Below are 12887 nucleotides of genomic sequence, written 5' to 3'. Positions count from 1 at the left end.
AGTGATGCATAGTCCTGAAATAGGGTAAAGGAAATAGTTTGCGATAAACAAGCACAGCTGTACCTCTGGGGCCTCATATGGCCCTCCTCAGTTAACAAGATTAAGTGTTTTTTATCCTCACAACCTCCTGAGGCAGGGAAGTGCTATCCCTATATTACAGACGGGAAACTGAGGCCCAGAGTAGATTACGAGAGGACACTTCCAAGGTCACACAGGACCTCTGTGGCCAAGCCAGAAATTGACCAGGTCAAGATCCACTAGACTCCAGGGGGAAGATGTCAAAGGCACAAGGGCAGTGGGCAGCAGAGTCCCATTAAATTTGGATGGAAAATGGGCACCTGACTCGCCTCTGAACATCTCCCTGCACCCTCCCCACCCCAGTGACAGCCTGTGCAGCTACTGTAGCTGGGATAAAGAGACAAAGGCCGTCAGTCCACAGACTACAGAGCACATGCTGATCAGTGAACAGGGCTCAGGAAGCTGCGCTTCCCCATGGCAGGAGATTGCACCGAGGGGTTTATGACTAAGCTGGGGCAATCTGTGCTGCCCTCTGTCAGAGAGGCTATCGGATGGGAGGGACTGTTACTCAGTGTGGAAATCCTACGTTTGAAACAAGGACGCGGAAGAGCCTGTCCACGTGCACGTCGCAGTCTCAGGGATTCAGCACAGGGCTCATCATCCGGGAGTAGCAGCAGATGCTCAGATTCTATGACAATGAGCAGCAGCACAGAAATGCTGATAGATAAATGAGCACGTCTAATCGTTGGCTCTTCTTTTCTCTCTGGGCTTTTAGCAGTGCAGGACCACTCTAGCAAGCCTGCAGGACTCAGTGCTCTGACAATCTGAGTCTTTTATCGGTGAATCATTTCTTTATTCTCAGGGGATTCTTAGCCTGAAAGTCTCCAGGGTCTATTTTCTGTCCTTCCCACTTTTCACGGAGTGTAGGGAATTGTCCAGCACCACTGGCCAATCTGGGAGGCCACAGGGACTGTATGAGGGAATCATAAAAGTCCCTGTCCAGCACTGCGAGAGTCAGACGTGAGATTCATACATGGATTCTCAGGTCACAGTAAGAAGATTTCCTCACTCTGCTGCGTGGGATTTCGGTGAGTTGCCGTTTATGCAATAAACTTAGTGCTAAGGCCTCGGGAGGAGTTCAAGTGAACAACAATTTGGGAAGGAATTTTACAGCATGGAGACTAAGGATTTATTGCCAATATTTCCTTTTTATATCATTTCCTTGTTTCTTACTGTGTAATTCTCTCTGTTTCGGTATCTTCCTTTTTTTGGTCTCTGTTGTTCTTTCTCTGTTTTGCTCAAGTTTTCCAATTCAGCAACTTTACTGCCAGGCTAACATGTGTAGTCGGAACCTCTGCAGTGGGTATGTGTGATAGCCGAGTTTTCACAACACAAATTAATCACGCAGGGTTTTACAGACTGGCCAGGTTCTGCTCTCACATTCTGCCTTCAGTGGCTCACTCCAGAGTGACACTGGCATCACTGAGAGGAAAATCAGGGCCCCTGCGTTTGGAAATCCCCATCTTTCATGCCCTGTCTCAGAATGCCACATAAACTGAGGGTCTTCCTTCAGACTCTTTCAGCACCCTAACAGAATAGCTCTCGCTGCTGCAGGACCTGATCTTCACAGCAGGGAACCTAAAGTTGCACACTAAGGGTGAAATCTTGGTCCCATTCAGATTAATGGCAAAACTCCTATCAGGGCCAGGAGTTCACCCTTTATTCTTATTTAGGGACTTAAATAAAAAGACAGATTTCCACCGGCCATGAGCCTCCAGTGACTCCTCCTGGAGTTGCCTTGTGGCCTCTAAGCATGGGTGAGCTCATCTGGACCAGAGAAAAGCTTACAGGAGAGAAGCTGAAATCGTAAACTCACAGCTTAAAGTTTCAAGACAATTAGGGTGACAATTTTTGGGGGCAGGGGATCTGCTCTCTCTCTCTGCTCTCTTCCATCTCTGTGCTGAAGAGGATTAGAAGCACAAAAATGCAGTAAAAATAAAAGCATGTTTTTGGGTTAGAGGAAATTGGACTGGGAGAGACCCAGGAAAGCACAATGTATGTGTCCGGCGGGGGGTGGGACGTGAAGTATCCAGGTCGCAGTGGTGCGGAGTCCCGAAAGAGGGAGAAATAGGGAATGAACATCCTGCCTAATTCACACACCAAAGAGGTGTAACTAGGCTTCCTGCAATCTCCCCGGGCAGGAGGGTGCCTCAGGCTGTCATGTAATGTGGACACACTGTAGTAGATTGTCTCTGACACCTTCCCCATCCAGCACATCCCTGCTCCTGTGACCAAGCTCACAGCAGCCTCCTGGCTACTTCAGCTATTGCCAAAATGGAGAAGCAACATCAGGAAGTTGTGTCTGGGTTTCTAACCAGAAGGAATACGCTAAAGTTTTGTGTCGTTTTGAGGAAGAGTTACTCGTGGTGGCTCCTTTTAGTCTCCACGTCCTCTCTCCCCTCCCCTCAGGTCTGTCTCTCTCCTCTTCCCTGCACACGCTGAGCTGCTGCTGGGGTTCCCTTCACCCCCGGACAGGCTGTGCAGGCTGCTCCTCCTCCATCCCCCCTTTAACAGGTGTTGGGAGACCCAGAATTAACACAGGCTGTGTAGATATTTGTACAATCTGTCACTGTGTGGTGTGTCCGGCACCTGGTGTTGGTCCTGGGTGAGTGAGATCACTGTGTGGCAGGACAGGAGGTTGTGAGGATGGGGAGGGATGGGTACATGGACAGACAGGCAGCTCTGCTGAAATTCAATTTTTCTTTTTCATTGTTGGTCCCAGGCCAGTGCTGGGAGATTTCAAGGCCCTGACTCTGTCTGGGCAGGTCTCAGGACCTCTTTCCCCTGGCAACGCATAGAATTGCAGCCTGGGTGTCTCAGCCTTTACTCATTTCTGATTCCAGTTTTTTTTTTTTTTACTGTCTTTGAATGTTAATTACGCAACTTGAGGCATTTCCCCTGTGGAAAGAACCATTGATCTTTGCTCCTCAGCTGGTTCCATCTCCCATCAGATCTGACCCCGTCTATAATCACCTCCCCCTCCCAGGATGCTCTGACTCCAACACTACGCTGGGCGCAAGCATCTTCTCCAGGCTTCCCAGGCACCTGTGGTCTCCACAGCTGCTGAACTGCGCCAAACTCCTCACAACTCTTCCTCTGCAGGGATGAAGTGTCCCAGTCTCTCCCGTCCCTTAGCTAGGGGGGATCAGAGATGGTTTCTCTCTTGTGAGGAACGTCACACATGCTGTGGCAGATGCTGTGGTGCTGCTATTGTTGCTCCCATGCGCACTATGTGGGGTTTCGGGGGCCGCTACACAGGAACAATGAGCAAGCTGAGAAGTGTGCACAGTGTATAATGAGAGCTGGGAATGCTGGGTCATGTCAGTGTTAGATAAATACAGCTGCAATGTACAGGAGAGACACTAGCCATTGCCTGACACAGTGAGCCTCTGGGACACAGAGCCCAAACCCGGGACTCACTGTGATCATTTGTTAGCCGGCTGTTAGTCATTAATGGGGACAGTTGTACATGCATTTCTAAAGGCGGATACTTTATGAAGTCATACCAATAGTTTTCTCATCTGAAACTTTCATCCATGCCATGTCTCATGGGAAGCCTCACACCTGTGCAGAACAGACCTAGGGTGTTGTTTTCAAAGCTTCAAAGTGGGGCTAAATTCAGCACTGTCATGAGTAAAAAAAAGCCTTCAGTTAGGCTCAGGCACCAGCTTTTGGATAAAATGCCTGCAGCTGACTCCTGTCTGTGCTACAGGGATGTGTTCACAGAGCCCCAGGCCAGATGGGAGCACTGTGATCATCTAGTCTGACCTCCTGTATCGCACAGGCCAGAGACCTGCCCCCAAGGAACTCCTAGAGAAGAGTTTATAGAGATATATTGAACATTGCTTTAGAAATTCTCAGTGACAGACAATCTGCCATGACCCTTGATAAATTGCTATAATGTTTATTTTTTCTCTCTGTTTATGAAGTGTACAGTCAGAATTCGTCTAGCTTCAACGTCCAGATATTGGATGGTGTTAGACCTTTTTATGCTAGCCTGAAACGCCCATTTGTTCCCTCTGTGGGGACTTGTAGACTGTTATCAAGTCAGCCCTTCACCACCTCTCTTACACTAAATAGATTGAGCTCTTTGAGTCTATCACTGTAAGGCAGGATTTCTAATCTTTAAATGTTCTTGTGGATCTTCTCTGACCCCCCTTCAGTGTACCAAGAACCAACCATAATTCTGGACACCAGAACTGAACACACTATTCCAGCAGCAGTTGCACCACTCCCAACGAAAGAGGTAAAACAACTTCTATTCCTCTGCTTGAGATTCCCCTGTTTATCGTGCCAGGGTCACATTAGCTCTTTTGGCCAAAGGGTCACACAGGGAGCTCATGTTTAGCTAATTATCTCTTCACGCCACCCAAATCTTGTTCAGAGTCACTGCTTACTAGGATAGAGTCTCCCATTGTGTTAGCATCGCCTACCTCCTTTGTCCTCAGACGTATACATCTACACAGCTATATAAGAACACATATTGTTTCCTTCGACCCAGTTCACCCACAAGTTCAGATCACTATTAATCCGAGGCCCATCCTATTCATTAATTACGATCCCCCAAATTTTTTGACATCTGCAAACGTTATCAGTATTTAAGCATGAGAAGGGGAAGCAGATGGGTTGCTGACAGGTGTCTCTGTTTACCCTTGTCAGTTAACAAGACAGAATAACAAAAACACTGTCCTTGGTATGTCTCAGAGAAAGCTGGTTGCCTTTAAGAAAGTGTCTCACCAAAAGAAACAAGGGAAGTAACAGAGCACAAAGTCCCATCCTGACATGATAATGTATATTTCCATGGGGAAAACTTGACTAATTTCCAACAGAGGAATTGCATGGTAGACCAAATCTATGCTCCATCTAGTCCAATGTCATCCCTCTGACTGCAACAACCCCAGGGGCTGCTGAAGACAGTCAGGAATGATAAACTCTCTGACAATCACTATTTATAGACTCTTCTCAAATTCTCCCTCCTTTCTCTCCTTGCTTAGATGACAATCCCAGTCTTTTCAACGTCTGTCTCTAGGAATGTTTGGTTTTTCTCGTTGGTCTTCCCCGAACCCCTCTAATTATGCAATATCCTGTTTCAGAAGGGTGCTCAGTATTGCACAAAGAAGTCCAGAGGAGAGTGAAGCATTGACTGATTGATCTCATGGCACTGTATTTTCAGTATTATCCCCCTTTCCACTTCTCCTGTGTCTCAGCATTTTCCTTAGTTTTTGGCCATGCTAGCACTTTGAGCAGGATTTCACAGAGGCGTGTACCATGACACCAGGTCCCTGTCCTTAATTCATACAGTTAAATTAGAACCTTGTAAGGTGTTGGAGGAGTTCAAGTTTTTCCCTTCCATGGACATATATGTTGGCATTGAATGTCATCTCCTGTCATGCAGCTGGTTCACCAGGCTTGGTTAGCTCCCTCTGAGGACATCTCTGGATTTGACAATGGCCTAAATAAATTGTTGCCATACGTAAATGTTACCATCTCACTTCTCACCCGCCTTTTTCCAATGTTACTAACTATAAAATATTTACAGTGGTATTTGTTAGCAAGGTCATAACCCACCTCACTGTGCTTCTCACCCCTCACAGGCATCCTGAGCATTTCAGATCCTGATCGGCTTTTCGACCACCTTATGGAGGCTTTCAACCTCACCCCCTCCGGCCCATCAGCATTCATCCTAAATGGCATCCAGGGATTGGATGCTGCCCACATCTGGATTTCCATCCCTTTCTCTACATTCTACCTCATAAGCGTGTTGGGAAATTTCACGATACTGTTTGTTGTTGGCAAAGAGCAGACTCTGCACAAACCCATGTTCCTGCTGCTCTGCATGCTGGCGCTCACAGACATCGGTATGTCTACCTGCATTGCTTTACAAGTGAGAACCTCTTTACCTGTTATTCAAACATCTCTTCACTGAGGTCACCGGAAGAGAATTCAGTTAAAGTTCGGGGAGACTCTGGCAGCAGTACTGTCAGGTCACCTGTTAAAAACAAGAAAAGGTTGTTTTATTTCTGGATATGCCTGTAATCTTTGGTTGAGATGGATGACAAGTGAGTTAGCTGTGGCACAAGTTCTTCACTATCGTCAGCCGCATGGTTTGGACGATGTTAACACTTTAACTGAAAGTTAGCTGTAGAACTTAAGGATGTTGCAGATTCATGGCATATGTGAAGGAGTGGACTAGGTCTGGAGGCCCTGCCTCACCCTTCCCCAGGATAGAGCAGAAGAGAAGTCCTCCAGGCAGGATAGAATGGCTGCAGAGGAGCAGCCAATCAGGGTCCAGATGGGCCATACGCCTATAAAAGCTAGCAGCAGAGGCCTGAAGCTTGAAGAGAGAGGACCTGATGACTGATTGACTAAAAGATCAGCAGCACTGGAGGTAGCTCACTGCAGACAGAACTGAGGGTAGGGAAGGCTGCTGAAGACCAGGTGCCTGATTGACTAGAAGAGCGCAGGACCATGGAGTGGTCAGTGTAGCTGGCTGAGCTGAAGGGACTGAGCCCAGAACCTAGTCAGACCGGGTGAGGGTACTGTGATGGGCCTTGATGCTCTGGTTGCAGACTGAGCCCTGGGAAGGCTGCCGAAACGACAGACCAACTGAAGAAACTGAGATGGGCCTCTGTTGGGTTGGAAGAAGGTGTGCCTGAAGCCTTAATGGTACGGCCCCATAAGGACCGTGAGAACTCAGAGACTCCAGACCGGGTGAGGGTACCGTGATGGGCCTTGATGCTCTGGTTGCAGACTGAGCCCTGGGAAGGCTGCCGAAACGACAGAGAAACTGAGGAAGCCGAGATGGGCATCTGTTGGGTTGTTGAAGAAGGTAGTGCCTCCAAAAAGGAAGCCTTAATGGTACGGCCTCATAGCAGGAACGTGAAAAGAACTAGAGACTTTGTACCCTGGAAGACTTGTGAAGAAAACCATCGGATACGGGCGCCTATGCGAGGTGGGTGCCACCCACTGTAAGACCAAAGAAAGGCTTGGGGCCAGTAGGGTTGCAGAAGAGATGTAGGGGGAAGGCAGGATTCACCTCCTAGAACGCAAGGTGAGCACACGAGAAGCAACAGTTCTATGTGTCTGGTGAGTGCCGTGGCATCTAGCCAGTCCATCAGGTGTAGTCCGCAAGGTCTCAGATTCTGGTGATGTCCGCCAAGACCAACTCCCAGCCTGTTGAAAGGCCACAGTCCCTGGGCATTTAGGTTGGGGTGGGGCAGTGGGAGTGGGGTGGAGGTCTGCATGTCACTGGACCAAACTTCCAGGCTCTGTGAAGGCCAAGAACTGAGTGAGGTCTCTCCTATTAGGGATGGATTAACTACTCCAACTTCAAACAGTTGGACTCATCAGAGACCCCAGGGTCCCAGCCACAGGGCCCTCACACAAACAGACTTCACCTGTCCCAGTCAGGGGCCCCACGTCCCAGCCACACAGCTGTCACAGAGACAGATGAACCAACTGTAGGAGAGGAAAGAGTTAAAAGCTGGACAAATAATCAGGCCTAAGCTACAGGGAATGGATTTATGGCACAGAAAAACCGTGTTTTTGTTACTTGGTGAAATTTTAACTAGAGTCTCTTATCTCTTTTCTTCTCCTCCCTTTCTGGCCATCTGTGCAGGGAAGACGTTTATTGCTATTTCTGTGCAAGGCCTTTTGGTGGGAAAAAGCATGATCTTCCTTCTCCCCCTGGCATGCCTTTACTTCAATGAATGTTAGTGTGAAATGTACAGGTTTTAAGGTGATGTGCCTGCCCTCTGTATGGAAATCCTGTAAACAACAAACAGGGGTGGGTATAATTATATTCATTACCTAGTTGTTAATATTCATTTTATAGGTATCAAAGTAACCAAATAAGGGTCTATGGGGAGTTGCTGGAAATGTATAAATTTACATACTGTTATGGATAAAAGAATTGCAAAATAACCCCCTCGTTACTCACTCACGGCGTCGAGGTGGAACGAGCAGACAATAAAGGGTTCCGTCTCCCCAATCTACCCCCTGGACAACCTGTTTGAGGATTTCTAACACCACCAAGCAGACAAAACACACAGCTCACCCAATCCTTTGCCTCCTAGAACACGACGCGCAGCAGTTCCCCTCAGTTTACCCGTTGCCACATCTGCTCTAGATACCAGAGAAACACACGAGAGAGAAGCCCCATGAATGCACTGAATGTGGGAAGAGGTTCAGCCAGCCAGTTTGACTCGTGGGCACTGATGGGGTTGGCACATACCAGGAAAACAAATCCCACCCACTGTGGAGGAAGTGCAGGAAAAAGGTCTGATACGATACTAGTCTCCAGGAAGCCGTCTCACGCAGTGATTTTATATTCATCTTACCAAAACGTGTGCTCCCCAAAGTGACACATTTCTGCTTTTATCATTGATGTGATGGTTTCACAAATTACACGTCACTAAAATCCAACCCATCAGTCTGTCTCGGTTCCCTAATGGAAGCAGGGGGATGATCCTGCTGTTGTGAGCTTCTGCATTGCCCCGGCGGAATCAGACAGCGAAACGCTCTGAGTCCTCGCTCCAGCTTCCTTTACCTGGAGACCTGCCCGGCCTCGATGTCTCCCCTTCTTCTCTCCCCTGTGGCAGAGTCGTCATTACCCCGACAAGGCTGGGCACAGGATTCCCAGGAGGCTCGACCCCCACTCTCATGGTGCTCACTTAGGATAGGGGCTAGGGTGACTCTGTCCTCATTGTCCATGTCCCTGACCTGCTGCTGACTACACTAAGTTCAAACCTGATACAACTTGTTAAACAGCAGCTGTCAGAAAATTAAGGAAATATGAGGAAGGTTAAAGGAAAGAAGAAGACCTGCCCTGTTGGCAGTGTCTGGGATGGAAGAAAAATACTTCACAGTTTGTGCCTTACATGCCACAGGCTCCCCTCCCACGCCCTGGCTGTGCTGTGCTGATGCCACGAGTAAGATACCTGCTCTGGTGGTGGCCAGACGCCCTCAGGCTCCAGCCGGGTCACTGAACGTGTGATGAAGAAGTTCAGCCTTGTAGTTTCTTTCTTTGTCTTTAGCTGCCTCAAATTGCAGCATCAGTTCGTCAAATGGAGCAAGAATCCTGCTCACACAGGGACCGATGGAAAGCCACCCAGAGTCAGAAAGCTGCAGTATTGTCAGTGGCTTCTTCTCCCCAGCATCGGCGCCCATCGGGGTAACGTCTCCCGCCACCCCACAAACAAGGCCAGTCTACAGGTTCTCCTTGTCTGGCAACATCTCCCTGTTCTGGGCACCCTGCCCATGGCCCCGCCTTGCTCTCCCTTGCTGCTCACCACGCTCGTCTGCCGTGTTACTTGTGTTTCGGCCGGCACCTGCTATCCCAGCTCTGGCCCCACAGCTCCCCATTGTATTTAAGCCCTGGCTCCCCATTGGCACAGCTGGTCTGGGTTGTTCCAGCTCCCTGGCTCTGGCTCAGCACTGCTGCTCTGCCTCCTGCACAGCTCTGCCTTCTGGGCTGCTTCTCTGGCCCCTCTGGTTCTGGCTGCTGCTGATCTGCCCCTGACTCCACTAGAGCAGCTGCTCTCTCCTTAGCTCTGCCCTGCTCAAGTCTGCCAGATTATTACTATGTCCATGGATCAAAGTCCCTTAAACACTAGACCCAAGCTAGGTATTCAAACAAAGTTTTTGTTATTAACACATTGGTCTCTGCACCAAATAACAAAGGAAAGCTTTCATGGGATAAGTAGTTTTTTTATTTAATCCAAGCTGTGCTACAAGCCCCAGCAGGAGTTGCTCCACATTAACACCAAAGCTCTGAGCGGACAATCAAATTCAAAATCAGAACCTCAGTCCTGGTACTTGTGTCCCGCCGGAGGGTTGGCAGATGTTTCACACTAGAAACGGTGAATGACGGCAGCCTGGCTGCTCCAGAGCGACGCTTGTGGATTTTCCCAGCTCTCCTGAATTCAGGACCTGCCCCCACAGCCTGATTGTTTTAAAGTCCCATTCCTTCCTGGGTAGTAATGTCCTTCAAATACTGTCCTCCACCAGCATGGGAGACAAGAAGCAGTCCTGGGAATAAGAAGTGTTTGGTAGGAAACTCCATTAGTGTTTCTTTAAAGGCCTGGGGCCAGGAGCCTTGCAGAGAGCGCATGTCTGGGAATCACCCTTGATAACAGAGGGCATGTGGGACATTCTTCAGAGACAACAAGTAATTTGCATTAGAAAAGGGAATTTGATTACAATAGATGTGAAAAATCTGAAATTGTGTCTTTCTTTATTTTCTAATTAAACGTCTATATTTCCTTTTCCTCACTATTTCATCTTTACACCTGTGATTTTTCTATTATATAGACTTTTTCTTTGTTTTGACACCAGTCTGTGTAGAATATGTGTCCTGAAATATACTGAAAATTGAGGGCAGATTTCATGCCTTTGGGCGGTGATGAAACAAGGGGAAAAATTCCAAGTGTCTGCTCAATAAAAATTGAGAAAGACTCATTTGGGGAGACTCAGGACTGGAAGGGATTCTTGGGGCATTCTGGGTGGCAGAGTTTGAGACCTTACGATGGCAGAGAGGAGGAAAGAGTGAAATATGAAGGAGCTCAGGAATGGTGAGAATCAACAACCATACCGATGGAAAAGAGGGCTGAGAGCATATGAGAAGCCACCAGCACTGGTGGTCTTGAAGTCATGGAAAGGATGAGTGACAGGGTGTGTGGGGGTGGGTGATGATGGGTGACGATGCTGAAAGGGATCACATGATGGTCAGACTTGGTGATGGAGTGATAAGACATTAAATGTGAGGAACTTCTCAAACTGTGAATTGCCACAAGGCAAATTAGGAGAGTGCACAATTGATTAATGAGGAGATAACCTTTCTCCCTCTTGTCACGCAGGTTTAAAGTCAGTGGATCCAGGCGATCACATTCTGCAGGTATATTTTCCCACTTTGTCACGAAGCTCTTTGGTTTTGATCCCATAAATGATAGGGTTGAGCATAGAGGGGACTAGGACATTCAGGTTGGCCAAGAGGATGTGAATGTGGGAAGCAATGCCCTGACCGAACCTTTGTGTTAGGATGGAGAAGAGGCTGGGAGTATAAGACATCACCATCACACAGATGTGCGCTGTGCAGGTGTTGAGGGCTTTCTGGTGGGCTTTCTTGGAGGAGATTCTGAGGACAGCCCTGATGATCAGCCCATAGGACAGGCCAATGAGTGTCAGGTCTGACCCGATGATCACTAAGGATATCACCAAGGTGTACGTCCGGTTGACTCTAGTGTCCCCACATGACATCTTCACCACAGTGATGGGCTTGCAGTACGTCTCGGGGATAATATGGCTGGCGCAGAATGGCAGCCTCGGCAGTAGCAGGGGCTCTGGCAGAATCAAGATTACAGCTGTTATCAAACCCACTAGCCCTAGCTTAGCGATTCGTGCGTTGGTGAGGATGGTGGCGTATCTCAGAGGGTCACATATGGCGACGTAGCGATCGAAGGCCATTGTCACAAGGACGGCTGAATGTGTAGCAGCAAACACGTAAAAGAAGAACATCTGGGTGAGGCAGCCACCCACAGTGATTCCTTTGGAACCGAACCAAAATATGAACAGTGCCCTCGGCACGATGCAGGTCGACATGCCGATGTCTGTGAGCGCCAACATGCACAGCAGCAGGAACATGGGCTTGTGCAGGGTCTGCTCTTTGCCGACAACAAACAGAACTGTGAAATTTCCCAACAGGCTGATGATGTAGAACGTAAATAAAGGGATGGAAATCCAGATGTGGGCAGCTTCCAGCCCTGGGATGCCAGTTAGGATGAATGTTGACGGGCTGAAGGGGGTGAGATTAAAAGCCTCCATGAGGTGGTTGAAACACCACTCAGGCTCAAAAATGCTCTGGATGCCTATGAAGGGATAGAAGCAGAGTGAGGAGGGTTAGGCAAATTCAAAACTGATTAAAAAAAGAACGTTTACTTCACCCTGTGCATAATTAGACTGAGGAAAAAGATGAAGAAGGGGAAAAGAGCTAAGCAAGAATTTGACATTTTTAGGACATTTGCATGGATAGTAAGAATCTCACATTACAATAGATACAGCTAATAAATGTCTTGGAAAGCTATAGGCATGCTTTTTTTTAGGGCATAAACTAATCTCTGACTGTTAATTATTAAGGTGGCAACTTCATGAAGGTTAGGTTATCACTACCACACCTTCTTCGGCAGCCCCTGGGGTTGTTGGTGGCAGAGAGAGGACATTGGATTGGATGGACCATAGGTCCGATCCACGATGCAATTCCGTTATTGGAAAAGAGCCATTTTTCCCCATGGAAACAGATATCATCATGCCGGGCCGGGACTTTGTGCTCTGTTACTTCCCTTGTTATTTTTGGTGAGACACTTTTTTGAAGGCACCCAGTTTTCTCTGAGACGTAACAAGTACAGCAAAAAAAAAAACAAAAAACAAAAAAAAAACAGAGTCCTGTAGCACTTTAAAGACCAACAAATTTAATTTCTGTAGGCATAAGCTTTCATGGCCTCTAACCCACTTTGTCAGATGTAAGGAAAAGAAATCACATAGTAGTTATATATATACATATTCCAGAGTAAGTAAGAACAATGGGGAAAGTACAGTTGTTTTGTTATTTTGCTTTGTTAACTGACAGGGGTAACCAGAGACACCCGTCAGCAACCCAGCTGCTTACACACCTCATGCTTGAATACTGATAAAGTTTGCAGGTGCCACAAAAATTGGCGGATTGTAAATAATGAAGAGGACAAGTCACAGATTCAGAGTGATCTGGATTGGTTGGTAAACTGGGTCGAAGCAGACATTATGTGTTCTAATATACC

General features: G+C 47.8%; 1 protein-coding gene across 1 annotated transcript; it reads right to left on the bottom strand.

Annotated features, from left to right (window-relative positions):
* Window positions 1-10959: 10959 nt before the first annotated feature.
* LOC137164990 (olfactory receptor 52P1-like) lies at window positions 10960-11898 on the bottom strand. The gene has a single exon (XM_067566059.1). It carries the CDS (start codon window positions 11896-11898, stop codon window positions 10960-10962), a length of 939 nt encoding a protein of 312 aa, XP_067422160.1.
* Window positions 11899-12887: the final 989 nt, after the last annotated feature.

Source organism: Emydura macquarii, unplaced genomic scaffold (assembly GCF_026122565.2).
Source record: "Emydura macquarii macquarii isolate MOO-44397 ecotype Brisbane River unplaced genomic scaffold, CSIRO-AGI_Emac_v2 contig_2709, whole genome shotgun sequence".
NCBI lineage: Eukaryota > Metazoa > Chordata > Testudines > Chelidae > Emydura > Emydura macquarii.
The sequence above is the reverse complement of the archived record's forward strand: the minus strand, read 5'-3'. Positions and strand labels throughout refer to the sequence as shown.